The 21,209-nt window shown below is 49.7% G+C and overlaps 1 protein-coding gene across 1 annotated transcript in view; it reads left to right on the plus strand.

Moving 5' to 3' along the window:
• Positions 1-21,209, plus strand: part of CLSTN1 (calsyntenin 1) — a 101,170-nt gene that overhangs the window by 77,630 nt on the left and 2,331 nt on the right. Inside the window, exons 5-16 of the mRNA XM_023215297.3 lie at positions 600-749; positions 1,544-1,729; positions 6,427-6,675; positions 7,062-7,183; positions 10,979-11,141; positions 16,193-16,350; positions 16,607-16,755; positions 17,048-17,274; positions 18,076-18,246; positions 18,668-18,813; positions 20,325-20,460; positions 20,833-21,017. Of these exons, the coding sequence (XP_023071065.1) occupies positions 600-749; positions 1,544-1,729; positions 6,427-6,675; positions 7,062-7,183; positions 10,979-11,141; positions 16,193-16,350; positions 16,607-16,755; positions 17,048-17,274; positions 18,076-18,246; positions 18,668-18,813; positions 20,325-20,460; positions 20,833-21,017 (2,042 nt within the window). The remainder of the gene's footprint in view (positions 1-599; positions 750-1,543; positions 1,730-6,426; positions 6,676-7,061; positions 7,184-10,978; positions 11,142-16,192; positions 16,351-16,606; positions 16,756-17,047; positions 17,275-18,075; positions 18,247-18,667; positions 18,814-20,324; positions 20,461-20,832; positions 21,018-21,209) is intronic.

The following is a 21,209-nucleotide window of genomic DNA, read 5'->3' on the forward strand; positions in this document are numbered from 1 at the left end:
GTAGAGGTTGCAGTGAGCCGAGACTAGGCCACTGCACTCCAGCCTGGGCAACAGAGTGAGGCCCTGCTCCAAAAATAAAAAATAATACGACGTTTGCATTGTTAATTAATGCACAGTCCAGAATATTTGATGGAATTATGGACATTGCAAACACGTTCCAGAGATCTGTACTCACGTTCACAAAGCAGGCTTCTGTGCAGTGTGTGGGGGTAGGAAATCTCTTTCTTTTAATAAAGGAAATGTTTGATCAGTGATCTTGTATTTAATACCTGAGGTACTTGAATTATTTTGTCTTTTTAATTCTCTTAATGTATGTAAACAGTTAAATCTTAATGGAAAGCCCAACATAACACTGGGAGAGTTAAGTGGAGACTGAGTTGTGTAGCTCCGTCTCTTCTGTTGAAACTCTTCAGGGTGGATTTAGTGTGTGTTCGGGCTCAGGGAGGACAGGTTGTGGGTTAACCATCACAAGCATATGTTTATTTTTGGCTGAGTACTTACAGGGCTTAAAGTGTATGCATTTTATCTTTCCGCCTAGGACAACAAAAGTAAAACCAGCGTGGGTTTTGCTTCTCACTGTTGTTTTTGCCCCCTGAAAGGTTATATAAAAAACACAGAGAAGTTAAACTATGGGAAAGAACATCAGTATAAGCTGACCGTCACTGCCTATGACTGTGGGAAGAAAAGAGCCACAGAAGATGTTTTGGTGAAGATCAGCGTTAAGCCCACCTGTGCCCCTGGGTGGCAAGGTGAGCCTCATTCTCTCCCCGGTGCTCACATCTGTTCTTAAAACTGATATGGGTGGCAAGGCGAGCCTCATTCTGTCCCCTGTGCTGACATCTGTTCTTTTTTTTTTTTGAGACGGAGTCTTGCTCTGTCACCAGGCTGGAATGCAGTGGCGCGATCTCAGCTCACTGAAAGCTCCGCCTCCCGGGTTCACGCCATTCTCCTGCCTCAGCCTCCCAGGTAGCTGGGACCACAGGCGCCCGCCACCCCGCCCGGCTGATTTTTTGTATTTTCCGTTGTTTTTTTTTTTTTTTTTTTGAGGCGGAGTCTTGCTCTGTCGCCCGGACTGGAGTGCAGTGGCCGGATCTCAGCTCACTGCAAGCTCCGCCTCCCGGGTTTACGCCATTCTCCTGCCTCAGCCTCCTGAGTAGCTGAGACTACAGGCGCCACCTCGCCCAGCTAGTTTTTGTATTTTTAGTAGAGACGGGGTTTCACCGTGTTAGCCAGGATGGTCTCGATCTCCTGACCTCGTGATCCGCCCGTCTCGGCCTCCCAAAGTGCTGGGATTACAGGCTTGAGCCACCGCGCCCGGCCCGATTTTTTGTATTTTCAGTAGAGACGGGGTTTCACCGTGTTAGCCAGGATGGTCTCGATCTCCTGACCTTGTGATCCGCCCACCTCAGCCTCCCTAAGTGCTGGGATTACAGGCGTGAGCCGCCGCGCCCGGCCACATCTGTTCTTAAAACTGATACGCCGCAGCAACCTAAAGCGTGTGTTTTCCTTCTCTCCTCCCCTGCTGATCTGTGGACCAACACAGGATGGAACAATAGGATTGAGTATGAGCCGGGCACGGGCGCATTGGCCGTCTTTCCAAATATCCACCTGGAGACATGTGACGAGCCAGTTGCCTCAGTACAGGCCACAGTGGAGCTAGAAACCAGCCACATAGGGAAAGGCTGCGACCGAGATACCTACTCGGAGAAGTCCCTCCACCGGCTCTGTGGTAAGGAGACCAGGCGTTCCTGCATCCGGCTGGCTTCGGTGAAGGTGGGAGGGACCTTTACAACTGGAAATACTTATGTGTGTTGTGTTCCTAATTATAAACTGTGATAGAGAATCTGCATTTCTGAAATGAGCTTTGCTGCCTTGCTGGCTAGTTTTAATACTGGATGGGCTTTGAATGTGTTCAAACATCTATTGAATATGTTGTGTATATGTGCATTTTAAGAACCACTGGCGGCCAGGTATGGTGGCTTATGCCTGTAATTCCAGCACTTTAGGAGGCCGAGGTGGGAAGGTCACTTGAGCCCAGGAGTTTGAGACCAGCCTGGGCAATACAGCGAGACCCCATCTCTACAAAAAAATTGAAAAATTAACTGGGGATGTTGGCATGCACCTGCAGTTCCAGCTACTCGGCAGGCTGGGGTGGGAGGATCACCTGAACCCAGGAGGTTGAGGCTACAGTGAGCTGTGATGGCACCATTGCACTCCAGCTGGGACAATAGAGGGAGACTCTGTTTTAAAAAAAGAACCACCGATTTGAAGGAAGTATTTCTCCAACATACATTGACAATCACCCAAAAAGGGCTTCTATAGGAGTACATGGAGTGAGTTTTACATGAAATGAGATGTTTACTTACAAACTGAAGAAAAAGGCCAGGGTGCAGGGGCTCATGCCTATAATCTTAGCACTTCAGGAGGCTGAGGCGGATAGATTGCTTGAGCTCAGGAGTTCGAGACCAGCCTGGGCAATATGGCGAAACCCTGTCTCTGCAAAAAAAATACAAAAACTAGCCAGGCGTGGTGGTGCACGCCTGTAGTCCCAACTACTTGGGAGGCTGAGGGAGGAGGATCGCTTGAGCCCAGGAGGTGGACGTTGCAGTGAGCCAAGATCACACTACTGCATTCCAGCCTGGAAGACAGAGTGAGAACCTGTCTCAAAAAGAACGGAAGGAAAAATATAAGTAATACAATAGTTTTTGACAAACATGAACTAGAAAATCAAAACTAAAGATAGCCACATCTAGCTTAGAATCTTCATAGACTTTCTGTATCACAATATTGTGTGGAGAAATTGAGAGACAGAATTACTTGGAGACCCACCGGAAGGCTAGGTCTCTCTCTTTACTGTCGGCTGTGGATATTTTTCTGGCTTATCTAAATGAAGAAGTGAGGTATGGATGGCTGTCATGGAAGATGCTGAGGGAAGAGCATGTAGTTGGCTGGTGATAAATCCCACTAAATGAAGCACCGTTTTCATAAACTGGAAGGGTCTTTTGTGTTTTAAGAGCTACTTGGAAACAGCTTTTCAGGGAGGATTTTCTTAAACTGATCAATCTTTTCACTAGCCTGATAACAACCATGAGATTTAGGTTACTGGTTTTCTTACATAATTGAAAATTATCCGGATCACTTGAGGTTAGGAGTTCAAGACCAGCCTGATCAACATGACGAAACCCCGTCTCTACTAAAAACACAAAACTTAGCCAGGCGTGGTGCCGGGTGCCTGTAATCCCAGCAACTCGGGAGGCTGAGGCAGGAGAATCACTTGAACCCGGGAGGTTGCAGTGAGCCAGGAGGGTGCCACTATTCTCCAGCCTAGGTGACAAAGCTAGACTTTATCTTAGGAAAAAAAAAAAAAAATTATCATATGGTAAATAAACCAAAGGAGAAAATGAGACATCATGCTGCCGCAGCCCGATGATGAGTATACTGGGGTGTGGCAACTCCGAATCCAACTATTCGTAATTGTCACCTCAATATATGTAAGTCAGGAGGTCTGGCACATTTTCTGTTTTAAACCATGCATGTAAGTATAGTGTATAAAATTTATTCTGTTTCTCATTTCATGGTATTAAGTGAGTTTTTTTTTCAGCAGAATAAAGTTAGGAAGAATAGAAAGAATTTGAATGCTTATTATATACCCGGCACTTTTTTTTTCTTTTTTTCTTTTTTTCTTTTTTATTTGAGACAGAGTCTCCCTCCGTCACCCAGGCTGGAGTGCAATAGTGCAGTCTTGGCTCACTGCAACCTCTGCCTCCCGGGTTCAAGTGATTCTCCCGCGTCAGCCTCCCAAGTAGCTGGGATTACAGGCAACCACCATCATGCCTGGCTACTTTTTGCATTTTTAGTAGAGACGGGGTTTTACCATGTTGGCCAGGCTGGTCTCCAACTCCTGACCTCATGATCCGCCCACCTCGGCCTCCCAAAGTGCTGGGATTACAAGCGTGAGCCACCGCGCCTGGCCCTGCGCCAGGTACTTCTATGTGTGTTTTAGCGTGGTCTTTCCAGCACGCCTACAGGGCAGGCGGTTATTGACCTTGTTATAGAGGAATTAAACAATTGAGACTAAAGCAGGTTAAGTAGCTTGCTCAAGGCCACATATTCAGGAGCTGAGGTTTTAGTGTGTATGTGTGGTTTTTTTTTTTTTTTTTTTTTTTTAGACAGAGTCTCGCTGTCGCCCAGGCTAGAATGCAATGGTGCTATCTTGGCTCACTGCAACCTCCACTTCCCGTGTTAAAGTGATTCTCCCACCTCAGCCTCCCAAGTAGCTGGAATTACAGGCATCTGCCATCATGCCTGGCTAATTTTTGTAGGGACAGAGTTTTACCATGATGGCCAGGCTGGTCTTGAACTCTTGACCTCAGTCGATCTACCCTCCTCAGCCTCCCAAAGTTCTGGGATTATAGGCGCAAGCCACCACGCCTAGCCTCAGGAGCTAAGATTTGGACCAAGGTCTTCTGTTACTCTCTAAAAGACCAGGCTGGTCCAGCCAAGGCCTGCTGCTCCGAGTAATAGCTTAGTCAAGAAGGAGCTTGCAAAATCTTTTCCTGTGGACAAAAAAAAAATTTTTTTTAATTTGAATGTGGCAATACGTAAGAACAGTTGGAAAACATTTTTTGTGTTCTTTGACTTAGTAATTTCATTTCTAGGAATTTATTTTAAGGGAATAATCATGGAGACACACAAAGCTGTGCATGCAGGTGAGGTTTAATAGGAAAAGGTTAGGGACAGCCTCAGTGCCCACCTGGGAGGCTGGTCAGTAAGTGATGCTGTATCTGTACAATGAAATGCTATTCATGCCAGACGTGGTGGCTCACACCTATAATCCCAGCACTTTGGAAGTCTGAGGCGGGTGGATTGCTTGAGCCCGGTAGTTGGAGACTAGCCTGGGCAACATGGCGAAACCCCGTCTCTACAAAAAACACAAAAATTAGCTGGGCATGGTGGCACGTGCCTGTGGTGCCAGCTACTTTGGAGGCTGAGGTGGGAGGATTGCTTGAGCTCGGGAGGTCGAGGCTGCATTTAAACCAACACTGCACTGCAGCCTGGGCAACAGAGGAGACCCTGTCTCAAAAAGAAAGAAAGAAAGAAATGCTATTCATATATTTTAAATTACATGATAGAAGAATATTACTAGGAATATATACATATTATGCACATACATAGCAGGACTCCACTTTTATTTTATTTGTTTATGTATATTTTGAGACAGGGTCGCACTCGCCCAGGCTGGAGTGTGGTGGCACAATCACAGATCACTGCAGCCTCAACCTCCTGGGCTCAAGTGATCCTCCCATCTCAGCCTCCCAAATAGCTGGGACTACAGGGATACACCACCACACCTGGCTAATTTTTGTGTTTTTTGTATTGATGGGGTTTCACCATGTTGTCCAGGCTGATCTCCAACTCCTGGGCTCAAGCGATCTGTGTGCCTTGGCCTCCCAAAGTGCTGGGATTACAGGTGTGAGCCACCATACCAGGCCAGGACTCCCATTTTTCTAAGAAAACACATCATTTTTGGGTATATTTATCAAAGGAGGAATGGGTGTTTATACTAAAATGGTATAATTTGGATCAGATTACAAGAAATGCTTCCTTTCCCTTCCTTTTTTTTTTTTTTTTTTTTTTTTTTTAAGGTGGATTCTTGCTCTGTTGCCCAGGCTGGAGTACAGGGGCGCTATCTCGGCTCACTGCAAGCTCCACCTCCCAGGTTCACGCCATTCTCCTGCCTCAGCCTCCCGAGTAGCTGGGACTATAGGCACCCACCACCACGCCCGGCTGATTTTTTGTATTTTTAGTAGAGACGGTGTTTCACCATGTTAGCCAGGATGGTCTCGATCTCCTGACCTTGTGATCCGCCTGCCTTGGCCTCCCAAAGTGCTGGGATTACAGGCGTGAGCTACCACACCTGGCCCTTTCCCTTCCTTATACAAATCCATGGTTGTTACTTTTATTTTTGTAATTTAAAACCCTGATTTTTGAAGAGAAACTGAAAGGTCCAAGCGTGGTGGCTCATGCCTGTACAATCCCAGCACTTTGGGAGGCTGAGGTGGGCAGATCCCGGGGTCAGGAGTTCGAGACCAGCCTGGCCAACATGGTGAAACTCCAGCTCTACTGAAAATGCAAAAATTAGCCAGGCATAGTGGTGCGTGCCTGTAATCCCAGCTACTCGGGAGGCTGAGGCAGGAGAATCACTTGAACCCTGGAGGTGGAGGATGCAGTGAACCAAGATTGCGCCACTGTACTCCAGCCTGGGTGATGGAGCAAGACTCTGTCTTGAAAGAAAGAAAAAAAAAAAAAACAGTAAACTGGAGCCAGCAGATTGCCTAAGTGTAAGACAAGCATGTGCCCGGGGGCTTGAGGTGCGCGGGACCTCTGGCTACTCAATGTGAGTTTCACCGAGCACTGTGGCTTCAGGTGCCGCCGCGGGCACTGCCGAGCTGCTGCCGTCTCCAAGTGGCTCCCTGAACTGGACTGTGGGCCTCCCCACCGACAATGGCCACGACAGCGACCAGGTGTTTGAGTTCAATGGCACCCAGGCAGTGAGGATCCCGGATGGCATCGTGTCGGTCAGCCCCAGAGAGCCATTCACCATCTCCGTGTGGATGAGACATGGGCCTTTTGGCAGGAAGAAGGAGACGATTCTTTGCAGTTCTGATAAAACAGGTAGGGTAATAGCTCTGCAAGCAATGCAGGCCCCAGTGTCCAGTGCGGTGGATGCCGGCAGTGGACTCCCTCTCCTTTCCCAGGGCCCTCTGCCAGGCCTGGTGCTCATAGGCCATGTGCTGTGCTGTGTGCCTGGGTCAAGTCCCCGAGAGCCACGGCCTGGGCATTTGGATATTTGCTGCTGTTGCTCAGTGGGGTCCACGGTGATCACAGGCTCCGCTTCTCAGGAAAGCCTGGGTGTATTTGTTTCTAAGCTCTGCCTTGGCTCAGCTGAAGAGTTCATTTATGCAGATGAAATTGTGTCTTCAAAACCCATTCAAGAAACAGCTTTTATTTCTCCTTTGGGTCTTTAGTTGGCAATTTACCCGTAGAAACTGCCTTTGCAGATATGAATCGGCACCACTACTCGCTCTACGTCCACGGGTGCCGGCTGATCTTCCTCCTCCGTCAGGATCCTTCTGAGGAGAAGAAATACAGACCTGCAGAATTCCACTGGAAGTTGAATCAGGTGAGTGAATTGAAAATGTACTAACACGGCTGGGCAAGCTGCTCATGCCTGTAATCCCAGCACTTTGGGGGACTGAGGCAAGTGGATCACCTGAGGGTCAGGAGTTCGAGACCAGCCTGACCAATATGGTGAAACCCCATCTCTACTAAAAATACAAAAATTAGCTGGGCGTGGTGGTGTGTGCCTGTAATCCCAGCTACTTGGGAGGCTGAGACAGAATTGCTTGAACCCGGGAGGCGAAGGTTGCAGTGAGCCAAGATCGCGCCATTGCACTCCAGCCTGGGCGACAGAGCAAGACTCTATCTCAAAAAAATAAAAATAGGCCGGGCGCGGTGGCTCAAGACTATAATCCCAGCACTTTGGGAGGCTGAGACGGGCGGATCACAAGGTCAGGAGATCGAGACCATCCTGGCTAACACGGTGAAACCCCGTCTCTACTAAAAAATACAAAAAAACTAGCTGGGCGAGGTGGTGGGCGCCTGTAGTCCCAGCTACTGGGGAGGCTGAGGCAGGAGAATGGCGTAAACCCGGGAGGCAGAGCCTGCAGTGAGCAAATAAATAAATAAATACATACATACATACATACATACAGTTGGGATTGAGATCCTTGTGTTTATTTATGCATCATTTAAAGCCTTGGCTCCTAAACTGTGTCAGGGAGCCCCAGGTGAATCAGCAGTTCTCGGCATCACAGGGTATCTTAAATTTTCAAGGAACCAGCAGTCTTGGCACCTTTCAGGTGCCACACAAACTGCTTCTTGAACTAGTTGGCAGTTTTGACCTTAGATAAAATTACATTCCTTTTGATGATGTCATGCCTTTGCAAAGCTAATTTTCTTTTTGGTGGTGGTGGGTTTTTTTTTTTTTTTTTTTTGAGACGGAGTCTCACTCTGTCGAGTGCAGTGGGACAATCTTGGCTCACTGCAACCTTTGCTTCCCGGGTTCAAGCAGTTCTCCTGCCCAGCCTCCTGAGTAGCTGGGACTACAGGCACGTACCACCACGCCCTGCTACTTTTTGTATTTTTAGTAGAGACGAGGTTTCACCATATTGGCCAGGCTAGTCTTGAACTCCTGACCTCAAGTGATGCACCCACTTTAGCCTCCCAAAGTGCTGGGCATGAGCCACTGTGCCCAGCTGCAAAGCTAATTTTCTAGCAGTTGCTGTGATAAAAAGCAAATATTCTGTGAAAAACCCCACATGTTACAGGAAACGAGAGAGCACTGTAAAATGAGAAACCTCATTAAAATCAGAATAGATCATTTCTTCTTTTGAGGTAGAGTTGGGATGAGAAGGAAATCTTTGGCCTTATCATCATTTATTTGTCTTGTGGAGTTAGTGGGCAAAAGCTGACATATGTTATATGTGCCTGCAGTTGCTAAAATATAATATTGTCTAAAGTAATCATAGGATAGATAAAAGTAAAAGAGAATACATGAGAAAGGAAAAAGTATATGATAGTGGAAAGATGAAGTGGGTGTCCAGTTGGTAGCATTCATCTCTTTTTTTTTTTTTGAGACAGAGTTTCGCTCTTGTCGCCCAGGCTGGAGTGCAATGGCGCCATCTCAGCTCACTGCAGGCCTGCAAGCTCCGCCTCCTGGATTCAAGCGATTCTCCTGCCTCAGCCTCCTGAGTAGCTGGGATTACAGGCATGCGCCACCATACCCTGCTAATTTTTATATTTTTAGTAGAGATGGGGTTTCTCCATGTTGGTCAGGCTGGGTAGCATTAATCTCTTATTGGTGTATTTTTTTATTTATATGAGTGATTGATTATTTCTCAGAAACTATTGTCATAATTATTTTCAAGAAACTAAAGAGGCCAGGCACAGTGGCTCAAGCCTGGAACCACAGCACTTTGAGAGGCCGAGACAGGTGGATCACGAGGTCAGGAGATTGCGACCATTCTGGCTAACATGGTGAAACCCCATCTTTTCTAAAAATACAAAAAATTAGGCGGGCATGATGGCAGGTGCCTGTAGTCCCAGCTACTCGCGAGGCTGAGGCAGGAGAATGGCGTGAATCCGGGAGGCGGAGCTTGCAGTGAGCCGAGATCGTGCCACTGCACTCCAGCCTGGGCAAAAGAGCGAGACTCCATCTCAAAAAAAAGAAAAGAAACTAAAGAAAGGCTTTGTCCTGGAAAAATATTTTCCAACATAGGTAGACATTTTAGATACAGTTCTGTTATGGTAGCGATATTCTGTATGTATATATTTAGTATCTTCTAAGTATATACTGTTTAAAAACTGTATTATGGAAAATTTCAGACTTATATAAAAGCAGACAGATTAGTGTAAAGAATAGCCCTGTGTGCCCTTATACCTTCAACAACTGCCAACTCTTGGTCAATCTTGTTTCATTGTTACCCCTATTCACTGCTGAAAATTTTTATTACGCCCTCAAATATTACTTAATAATATTCAAGAAATCCCAAATAGAGCATTTCATTCTTGTAGATGCCTGTATGTCATTACGTATCTCTGATAGACTAGCAAAATCACAGCACTCTTTCACATTAAAAAAAAAAAGAACAGTAAAATTGCTAATATGATCATATTGATCAAATATGATCAAATAGCCAATGTTCAGATTTCAAGTAGCCTCATAAATGTTTTTGTTTTTACAATTTGTTTGAGTTACGACCCAGATAAGGGGCCCGCCATGGCAGCTGGCTGATGCGGTTTCACACGCTGATTCATCAAGGGATGGGAACACAGTTTGATTTGGGGTGCGCTTGGAGCTGATGTTCATATTTATTGAGATCATCAACTTTGAGTTGGAAAATAAAATACATGTACTGTGGTATGCCTTATTCTGAGATTAAAGGCACTTTTTTTTTTTTTTTTTGGGAGATAGAGTCTTGCTCTGTCACCAGGCTGGATTGCAGTGGTGCAATCTCAGCTCACTGTAACCTTTGTCTCCCAGGTTCAAGCAATTCTTGTGCCTCAGCCTCCTGAGTAGCTGGGTCTACAGGCGCGCACCACCACACCTGGCTAATTTTTATAATTTCAGTAGAGAGGGGTTTTCGCTATGTTGGCCAGGCTGGTCTCAAACTCCTGACCTCAAGTGATCTCGCCTTGGCTTCCTAAAGTGCTGGGATTACAGGCGTGAACCACTGCGCCTGGCCTAAAGGCACTTTTTATTTTTATTCAGAAAAGGAGGCCGGGCGCGGTGGCTCAAGCCTGTAATCCCAGCACTTTGGGAGGCTGAGAGGGGCGGATCACGAGGTCAAGAGATCGAGACCATCCTGGCTAACACGGTGAAACCCCGTCTCTACTAAAAAATACAAAAAACTAGCCGGGCGAGGTGGCGACGCCTGTAGTCCCAGCTACTCAGGAGGCTGAGGCAGGAGAATGGCATAAACCCGGGAGGCAGAGCTTGCAGTGAGCTGAGATCCGGCCACTGTACTCCAACCTGGGTGACAGAGCGAGACTCCGTCTCAAAAAAAAAAGAAAAGGAACGGCCAGTGGCAAACTAACTCAACCCTTTAGAGGGTTGGTATCCAGCTTGCCCATACAGGAACTTCCTGGTGCTATGCTATTGGCAGAGCAGAACTGGGCAGTTCCCTGCTTGGGCTGTGTCCTGTGGTTGGTGAGCAATGCATGCCACGTAGTTTAGAAATGCCCTAGAGAGGCTTGACTTCTTTTGGTGAGATGTATTTGCAGATATTTTGTGGTTAGATTTTCTTCATCCTTTTCCTTCTAGGAAGACCTTTGTTTTGGGTGACTTGGTTTCCATGGGCATTGATGAGAAGGAAAGTGGACATCTCACCGCCCCCCCTTCCCTTTGCCTCTGTAGGTCTGTGATGAGGAATGGCACCACTACGTCCTCAATGTGGAATTCCCAAGCGTGACTCTCTATGTGGATGGCACGTCCCACGAGCCCTTCTCTGTGACTGAGGATTACCCGCTCCATCCATCCAAGATAGAAACTCAGCTCGTGGTGGGGGCTTGCTGGCAAGGTAACTGTCATTGCCCCCAGCCCTCGACTCGAGAATTAAGTTGTACCTCTTTACTAGGTTGGTGGCAGCAGGCTGTGATCAGCGTCTTACAGCCTTACCTTCGTGTCCTGGATCTTTTCCTTCCGTTTCCTGTGTACATCCTGTTTGGGGACATGGCCAATGCCCCGCTCTAGCTAGTGTAGCTCTATCTGTGGGTGCTCCATAAAGGTGATAGGACTGACCACACCGTCACCTTTCCCGGAAACCCAGGAGGGAGCGTTGCACAGAGGGAGAGTGTAGTGGGGGGAACTGTTTTATGAATTAATCCGTCTATTGAAAGATTCACAAGGACAAAGAGGCAACAGCAAGAGTCAGGCAGAGAAATAAAGGACACAGAAGTAGAAGCGTGCCTTGGAACTGGAGGACTCTTCCAGAGGGCTGCGAGGGCTCTGTTCACCCTCAGCAAGGGCCACGCATGGGGAGGGTTCCCTGGAAGTCTGCTGAGAGGGGACACGGTAACCATCAGTGCACCAGTGCTTGTTACTTGTACTTACCAAGTGGCAGGCTGTGTGCCAACTCCTTTATACACGTCATCTCACCTAAACCTTAAAATCTCTTCTTTTTTTTTTTTTTTTTTTTTTTTTTTTTTGAGACAGAGTCTCGCTCTGTTGCCCGGGCTGGAGTGCTGTGGCCAGATCTCAGCTCACTGCAAGCTCCGCCTCCCGGGTTTATGCCATTCTCCTGCTTCAGCCTCTCGAGTAGCTGGGACTACAGGCACCCGCCACCTCGCCCGGCTAGTTTTTTGTATTTTTTAGTAGAGACGGGGTTTCACCATGTTAACCAGGATGGTCTCGATCTCCTGACCTCGTGATCCGCCCGTCTCAGCCTCCCAAAGTGCTGAGATTACAGGCTTGAGCCACCGTGCCCGGCCGTTAAAATCTCTTTTTTATAGCTGAAGAAACTCAGGCCCAGAGACGCAACAAGCCAAGCGTCACCCAGCTGATTAATCAGGAGCTAGGGTTTTGAATTTTTTTACTTTGAAAAGCCTGTGGGCCAGGGGTGGTGTCTCACGCCTATAATGCCAGCACTTTGGGAGACCGAGGCAGGCCGATCCCTTGAGGTCAGAAGTTCGAGACCAGCCTGGCCAACAGGGTGAAACCCCGTGTCTACTAAATATACAAAAAAATTAGCCAGGCATGATGGCGTGTGCCTGTGATCCCAGCTACTCAGGAGGCTCAGGCAGGAGAATCAGTTGAACCGGGAGGGAGAGGCTCCCTGAGCCGAGAATGCCCCGTTCCACTCCAGTCTGAGCAACAGAGTGAGACCCTGTCTCAAAAGAAAGAGAAAAACCTCTGTATTCCGGGCCCACGCTCAGACCCACCAGATCAGTGTTTTTATTATTGTTATTATTTTAATTTTTTATAAACATGGGGTCTCACTGTGTTGCCCAGGCTGATCTCAAACTCCTGGGCTCAAGAGATCCTCCCACCTCAGACTCCTGAAGTACTGGGATTACAGGTGTGAGCCACCACGCCCGTCTCAGACCTGGGGTTTTAAGCCCTTTTTTGTGCCATGGAGCCCTTGGGTGGTCTGGCAAGGTGGATAGATCCCTTCTTACTAATCTACAAAATAAATATCTAGGATTTTAGGGCAGTCAGTTCAACTGAAATATCGTTATTAACATCCTGAAATACCACATTTGTGAAACAGTAACACCGGTGGTACTTTATGTTAACAAATGAAGAACTGGCTTTAGCAGCAGGTCCAACAGTGGTGTAAGTTCCAAGTCCTGAGGGCTGTGTGAGGATCCCGGTGGCAGCTGCAACAGCTGTGGCCTGATAGGCAAATATCAGTGGCTTCTATTGGTGACAGAGTTGCAGTCATTGCTAGCACTGCTGTGATGTGTAGCCTACATTTATAACCAAAGGAAATGCTGAATTTCAGAAGTTAGTGGAAATAAGCATGTAATTTTTCCTATCCAAGTTCATGGAACCCACCCCAGAGGTTCGTGATTGCAACTTGCACTGGACTCTGCGCTGTGTCATTTCAAGATGTCATCATCATCAATTACTTTTTGATTTTTTTTTCTCCCCGTGGAAACATTGTACCTCGAGTAAGGTTAGAAATTTATGAAAGATAGCTGGGCGCAGTGGCTCACACCTGTAATCCCAGCACTTTGGGAGACAGAGGCAGGCAGATCACTCGAGATCAGGAGTTCGAGACCAGCCTGGCCAACACGGCAAAACCCTGTCCTTACTAAAAATACAGAAATTAGCCAGGCGTGGTGGCGTGCGCCTGTAATCCCACTTACTTGGGAGACAGGAGAATCACTTGAACCCAGGAGGCAGAGGTTGCAGTAAGCCAAGATCATACCACTGCACTCCAGCCTGGGCAACAGAATGAGACTGTCTCAAAACAAACAAACAAAAGCCCCACAGATTCTTTAAAATTCAGTTAACAGGAGAGAGGATCTCCTCTCCTTGTTTTTCGGTGGATTCTGCCACTTTTGCTACCCCTTTGCCGTGGAGAGCTTGGGCAGCAGCTTCACTCCCTTCTACCAGCGTGTTGTAGGGGAATCTTGGTGTGTGTGGAGGTTGCACAGTCCTATGACTCACATGGCCTTCACCTGGATACAACTCTGGCCGTTCCCCTCGACGCATCCCCACACAGCCGCAGCCCAAAAGGGGCCCCAGCACACCACAGAGGGGAGGGCTACAGGGCTGCAGGGCTTGAGGAGCGGCCTTTCTCCTACAACATGACCTGGAGAGTGCTGGTTCTGTGCTCAGCCGCCACATGTGGACCTTTCTGGTAGGTCGTTATAGTCAGGACACTGGATCCAGGAGCTAGAGGAGCTGAAGGTGGTTAGGGTCCCCAGGTCCACAGTAGGCTATGCTTCCCTAGGTGGGTTCCTTAGCCTCTGCATCTCCCTCTCATTCAGAAAAAGTGATTAAAAATGTCTTCTTTCCTCTATCACCCAAAGGTTAACCTCTAGACAGCTATAAACTTGTTTGGAGCTTCCAAAATACACGGACTTCCGCATGTTTACTTTGTACCAGGCTTTGGACACGTGTGTGCTATGCCGTTTTGTCTGCACAGTGTCCTCCCTATTAGGAGAAGAGGTGCTGTTGATCTGGAACTTGGTGTTATTTATATCGGGAACAGCGCTGCAGCCCAGGCTCACCCTCTGAGGGTGGAGGGTCCCCTTTCGTAGCACGGACTGGGGAGGGGAACGAATGCCATGTGTGTACTTTCATTCATCTTATTTTGAATCTAACGTATGTTTTGGCAAGGAGGATGTGGGAAGGTGGAATAAAAGAAGAAAACAGAAGCCTGGGGTTGGGGGTGGTAAATGTCACTTCCGGGAAAAGGCGATTCAGTACAAGCTTGCATCCAGATGGGTACATCCCAGAGCGGAATCACAAAGGACTTTTCTCTCCTTGTTTTACACTTGGTTGCCTCAAACCTGGTTTTCGAGGTCTGGTTTGAAGGCCCTAACCTCTTGGTCCTTTTCTGTTGTCTTTGTCTTGCTTTTCCACAGAGTTTTCAGGAGTTGAAAATGACAATGAAACTGAGCCTGTGACTGTGGCCTCTGCAGGTTGCTGGATTTTTTCCTTACATTCACTGTTGTGTTTCATTTAAAGATGAGATGCTGATTCATTCCACATGTAGCATGAAACGCCCCAGTTGCATTTTGGTCCCGGACACCATCAGAGCCGCTTCCCTGCATTGCGCTTCCCCATTGCTTCATGGAGTTCCCTTTTCTGCCCATTCTGACCCCAGCTGGCGTGAGGACAAATGACATCTCAGGCAGTGCATGCATGGACTTCCCCCATCCAGTGTGACCCTGACCCCACTGCGTGAGGCTCCTGCTTTCCCAGCCTCGCAGGCAGGGTTTGGGAGGCCCTGACCCCACTGCGTGAGGCTCCTGCTTTCCCAGCCTCGCAGGCAGGGTTTGGGCGGCCGCCTCGCGACTGTCATGCGACTGAACCACGAGACAGGAGAAGACTTGTTTCTAGATGTTCTGTCCTGGTTGGCAGTAAATTTTAAATAGACTTTTTTGGTTGGTTGGTTTGTTTTTGAGACGGAGTCTTGCTCTATTGTCCAGGGTGCAGTGGCGCGACCTTGGCTCACTGCAACCTCTGCCTCCTGGGTGCGAGCAGTACTCCCGCCTCAGCCTCCCGAGTAGCTGGGACTACAGGTGTGCACCACCACGCCCGGCTAGTTTTTGTATTTTTAGTAGAGCTGAGGTTTCGCCAGGCTGGTCTCGAACTCCTGACCTCAGGTGATCCACCCACCTCAGCCTCCCAAAGTGCTGGGATTACAGGCCTGGGCGTTTCTTAGAAGCCTCGATTCCTAGTGATGATTTACAGTGCCTGATTTCCGCACCAGAATGAGACACAGGCTGAAAATGTGTCCCTTTTCCTTCTTCAGTTTAAGAACAAGGTTTAGTGTAACCTGTCTTTGGCTCTTTGTTGTCATCTATCAAGGGCCATTTTCTGGGTTTTGGTTTTCCTTGTAACATCCGCACATCTCAGCGGTCCTCAGGAGGAGGCAGGAAGGATGGGACTCAATACCATAGCATCCTTGAAATAGGCCGTTCTGTGCAGGGAGTATTTTAAGCCTCCCTTTTATCCTCCCTGCCTCGCTTGTGTGGGCTCATTCCCCCGGGCGTGCCAGGTAGAGAAAACAGCCACGTGGAACCCAGCCACCTGAGAAGGCAGTGGCTGGAGAGGCTGGTGGCGTAGGAAGTGTCACCATGCACCCTGGTGATGAGAACAGGGTAGGCCACCTTACCGGGGAGTGGCCAGAGGTGTGGGGACCCTCAGGGAACCTCTTGGCTTCAGGTGAGGCGCCCCCAACTCTCCCTTTCTCCAGGCCATGTGCATGATCATAAATGGTTTAATTTCTTCATTGCGCTTCCATGTAGATTGCAAGGCTAACAGGACTTGGTGTGAACTAACCCGCATGTCCATCCACCGAGCTGCCAGCACCGGTAACACCGTCTTGAGTAAGAAGTGAGTTGGGTGATGCTGAGCGCATGCCTGACTTCCACCTTTTCTCCCGACCCGAAGGTGGCGACCTGCACATGACCCAGTATTTCCGAGGCAATCTCGCTGGCTTAACTCTCCGTTCCGGGAAACTCGCAGATAAGAAGGTGATCGATTGTCTGTATACCTGCAAGGAGGGGCTGGACCTGCAGGTCCCCGAAGACAGTGGCAGAGGCGTGCAGGTAACACGGAGCGCTCCACGGAGCAGCTCCATGGAGGCTGCAGCCCCAGAGGCTGGTGGGATGAGGGAGTCATCTGTGATTGATCGTTTACCGTTGGGTTAAAGAGTTGTGTTTGCTGGACTTAAACGAGCTTTTCTTTTTCAAGTCAGCAATTCCAATCGACCCCAGGCCAGTCCCCTTTGAAGAGGCATCCATGGTTTCAGCTCCTGCAGTTACCGCCTTATTCCCCTTCTCTGTGTGTCTGATGTGATTTCAGATCCAAGCACACCCCAGTCGGTTGGTATTGACCTTGGAGGGAGAAGACATCGGGGAATTGGATAAAGCCATGCAGCACATCTCATACTTGAACTCCCGGCAGTTCCCCACGCCTGGAATTCGCAGACTCAAGATCACCAGCACAATCAAGTACGTCCTGATTTTCAACAGTAGGCCTGTTTCACCCAATGACACTTGTATATTTAGGTTTTTAAGACAGCCTGACCCCTTCTGTAAGGAAAGGTGAGCCATTGTGTGTTACCGGAAAGTGTAGGGGAGAGATCTGAGTGACATTTATGCATCATGTTTGCAAGTGTGTTCCTGGAGTGGCCCTGGCAGGTGTTAGTAGGGGCCTGTATATCCCACCTCCACGTGCCTTTGCACAGGTGGGCTCCAAGATCGGCTCCCAAAGCCCTGACCCTTCCCCATTTCTTGCTGGCAGGTGTTTTAACGAGGCCACCTGCATTTCGGTCCCCCCGGTAGATGGCTACGTGATGGTTTTACAGCCTGAGGAGCCCAAGATCAGCCTGAGCGGCGTCCACCATTTTGCCCGAGCAGCTTCTGAATTTGAAAGCTCAGAAGGGGTGTTCCTTTTCCCTGAGCTTCGCATCATCAGCACCATCACGAGGGAAGTGGAGCCTGAAGGGGACGGGGCTGAGGACCCCACAGGTAATGTGCTCGGCCGGAAACCCCGCTGTGGCTGTGTCCTTGCAGGGCTCTTTGTCTTTGTGGGATTTGGGGAGCTTTTAATATTTTGTTGGTGTTCTCTCGGGTGTGCTTCTGGAATCTGACCTGTGAGCTGGAGCTCAGGGTGATCTCTGGAATCCCATCTGGAGGGGTCTTGCATCTTTTCCTGGTCGCTGTCAGGCTTTGAGATGTGGCTTGAGGTTGAGGGGCTTGAGGGCACTTGCGGGAGACACTGCTTGTGCCTGCCAGGCTGGTCAGCCCATGGGGGCACAATGTCCCCACAATTCTTACTCGAGACACATGAAACTCCCCCATTTCTTTTTGTTTTTCTTTCTTTTTCTTTTTTTATCTTTTTTTGAGTTGGAGGCTCGCTCTGTCACCCGGGCTGGAGTGCAGTGATGCGATCTTGGCTCACTGCAGCCTCCACCTCCTGGGTTCAAGTGATTCTCCTGCCTCAGCCTCCCAAGTAGCTGGGATTACAAGGACCCACCGAGACGCCCGGTTAATTTTTGTATTTTTAGTAGAGACGGGGTTTCACCCTGTTGGCCATGCTGGTCTCGAACTCCTAACCTCAGGTGATCCACCCGCCTCAGCCTCCCAAAGCGCTGGGATTACAGTCATGAGCCACCGCATCTGGCCATTTCTTGAAAGCAACTCACGTTTCCATCATTGGTCCTTACAAAAGCCATGTAGGTTTGGGGTGAGCTGGCAGGGCATTGAGTGTGTCCCGCCACGCTGGGCCCCACTGCCCCTGCTGTATTTCTGGTTGGGCCTCTTTTGCAGTTCAAGAATCACTGGTGTCTGAGGAGGTCGTGCACGACCTGGATACCTGTGAGGTCACGGTGGAGGGAGAGGAGCTGAACCACGAGCAGGAGAGCCTAGAAGTGGACATGGCCCGCCTGCAGCAGAAGGGCATCGAAGTGAGCAGCTCTGAGCTGGGCATGACCTTCACAGGTAAGGGGAGCGTCGCAGCCATGCTGGTGAGCCAGGCCGCAGCAGGGGACCTTGAGAGCGCTTGGCTGGCTGCCGCCTGCCGTCTGAGAATGTTGTTATCTTAGAGGGACATGGGGAAGAGCACGTTCACTGGGATCGTTGTTGGCTGCATGCGCACTCCTGTCTCCTGGACAGGAATCGGATGGGTAGCCACTACTCTCTGAAGGGGGAGGGTTGAGGCGTGGGATGGCATGTCCCCCGCAGAGGGAAGAATGCCCCTGTGCACACTGCATTTATTCCCATGGCTGGAAAGCCAACTTGTGTGACCCCTTGGCCTAGCTAACCCGGTGTCTGATTGAGCTTGCCTGTGCTGACGGCTGCAGCCCTGCCCATGCTCCTGCCCTAAGCCACCCAGCAGTCTTCTCCCTTTCCACCCCTGCAGGTGTGGACACCATGGCCAGCTACGAGGAGGTTTTGCACCTCCTGCGCTATCGGAACTGGCACGCCAGGTCCTTGCTTGACCGGAAGTTTAAGCTCATCTGCTCGGAGCTGAATGGCCGCTACATCAGCAACGAATTTAAGGTGGAGGTGAGTACAGGGCTCCCACAGAGCAGGGCCAATAGCAGCAGTGAGTGAGTGCTCTGATTCGCAGCCCTGATGTGCACAAATGCCAACCCTTAGAGCATTCATGGTGGCAGCTGTACAGGCTCATGCTAGGGAGTTGCCTTTCCAGCCTGGGGCCTGCTGCAGGTTACACATGGGCTTGCTGGAGTGACAGGTTATGTTTGGGGTGGGCTGGGGTGGGGGGCTGCTCCCCTTTCCCCCGCTGCCTCGGCCTGAGTTGTAGCCAAAGGAACCTTGGAGGGAGGTGACAAAGAGCAAGTGGCAGTTAATGCCTCTGGGGCTTCTTGAGATTTCCCATGAGAGAAACAGGAGGATGCTGTTTGATTGATTGATTGAGACGAGTTCTCACTATGTTGCCCAAACTGGTCTTGTCCCCACTGGGCTCAAGTAATCCACCTGCCTTGGCCTCCCAAAGTGCTAGGATTACAGGCATGAGCCACTGTGGCCAGCCAAGGACGCTGTTTTAGAAAGAGCAGCACCCAGGGAACCAAATGTTCTTTGCATCTGTGCCCGGTCACTGGCCCTTCTGTGAATGAAGTCGAGTCTTCGGCCCAGGTTGAGAGGGGCTCATGCAGGGACCCGCACGGGCAGGACCAGTACTGCTGAGGCTGGTGATGGTGACTCACAGGCCACACTGACTAGAGGGCAGCTCATCCTGCTCTGAGGTCGTCTACAGACCTATCCAGCAGCTGCTTCCTTGCTCAGGCCCTCTGTGGCCTGGAGAAAATTGACCCAAAGTTACTCTTAGCAATGGAACATCTCACCATGCACTCAAGAGCAGAATGCTACATTCGGTGCTGCAGAACCGATGCCTGTTCTGTTTGAGCCAAAGGGGAACAGATTTGAAAGGAAATCAATGGTAGTGATTGGCGCTGTCTTTCACACGACTGTGGTTTGAGGGAAAAAGGTCTACGCCAGTGCTTCCCAAACGACCCATGGGGAGGGGCCATCGGCTTGTTTTTCTGCTCGTTTTGAGCATAATCTTTTATAAAATGCAATAAAAATGGATTGCAGCCGGGTGCGTGGTGCTTGTCTGTAGTCCCAGCTACCTGAGAGGCTGATGGGGGAGGATTACTTGGGCACAGAAGTTCCAGGCTGCAGTGAGTCGTGATCATGTCTGTGAACAGCTGCTGTGCGCCAGCCTGGGCAGCACAGCAAGACCCAGTCTTAACAAATAATAATTAGAAAAGTGATACATTTCTGGAATGTCTGACAATACTAGATTGTTACAGCAGTTTCCAAGTCCTTATTACTCTCTTTTGTTTGGTTGGTTTTTATTTTTCTTTGTTTTTGTTTTTTAACTGCCTTGATTTTTTTTTTTTTCCTCTGTCTTTTTCCCGTAGCTCCATTTGCCCCCAGCTGCAGTCCAGGAGCCACTCTGAGTGGCACTGGTCATGCCAGCTGCGGGACTCCAGTGTCACCTCTTGGACAGGCTCAGGATGTCTCCAGCGTTTCTTTCTCTTTCTCTGCTATAGGTGAACGTAATCCACACGGCCAACCCCGTGGAACACGCCAACCACATGGCTGCCCAGCCACAGTTCGTGCACCCGGAACACCGCTCCTTCGTTGACCTGTCAGGCCACAACCTGGCCAACCCCCACCCATTTGCAGGTAGGACAAGGGGAGGGAGACCGAGCGGAGATGCTCCATGCTGTCCGCCCTGCCCCCACCCCACCGTGGGCACAGCCTCCTGCTGAGCATGACTGCCGGTCAGTCCCTGTCCCCATTATTCCCCGTCACACACAAGAAAACGAAAGCCCTCAGAGGGCAGATGATGTCACCCGCAGCCATAGAGCAGGACGTGGCTGAGCCAGATTTGAGGCCCATGCTGAGCTTTTCCTGGTATTTCCTCCTGGCCTCTGGGTTCAGACGAAGCATGCTGTCCAGACCGTTTTGACCGGGCACAGCCGAGGAGGGCAAGGGCACGGTGGCCCTCTGGGCTGAGTGACCTCACCCACGCCCCGCCCCCTCATTCGCCCACAGTCGTCCCCAGCACTGCGACCGTTGTGATTGTGGTGTGCGTCAGCTTCCTGGTCTTCATGATCATCCTGGGGGTGTTTCGGATCCGTGCCGCACATCAGCGGACCATGCGGGATCAGGACACCGGGAAGGAGAACGAGATGGACTGGGACGACTCCGCCTTGACCATCACCGTCAACCCCATGGAGGTAGGAGTGGGCAGGCGACCTCCGAGACTGAGAGGCAGTGCAGGCCACGGCCTCCGAGAAGCCAGTATGGCGCGGCTCCGTCGGCTTCACACGCTTTCCGTCTTCCGTCGCATCATCTGCTCAGCAAGCCTGGGGCTTAGGTGTCTTCATGGGTAAACCGAGGCTCAGAGAGGCCTTATTCAAGGCTGTGCT

The sequence above is a fragment of the Piliocolobus tephrosceles genome, chromosome 1, assembly GCF_002776525.5.
Source record: "Piliocolobus tephrosceles isolate RC106 chromosome 1, ASM277652v3, whole genome shotgun sequence".
Lineage (NCBI taxonomy): Eukaryota > Metazoa > Chordata > Mammalia > Primates > Cercopithecidae > Piliocolobus > Piliocolobus tephrosceles.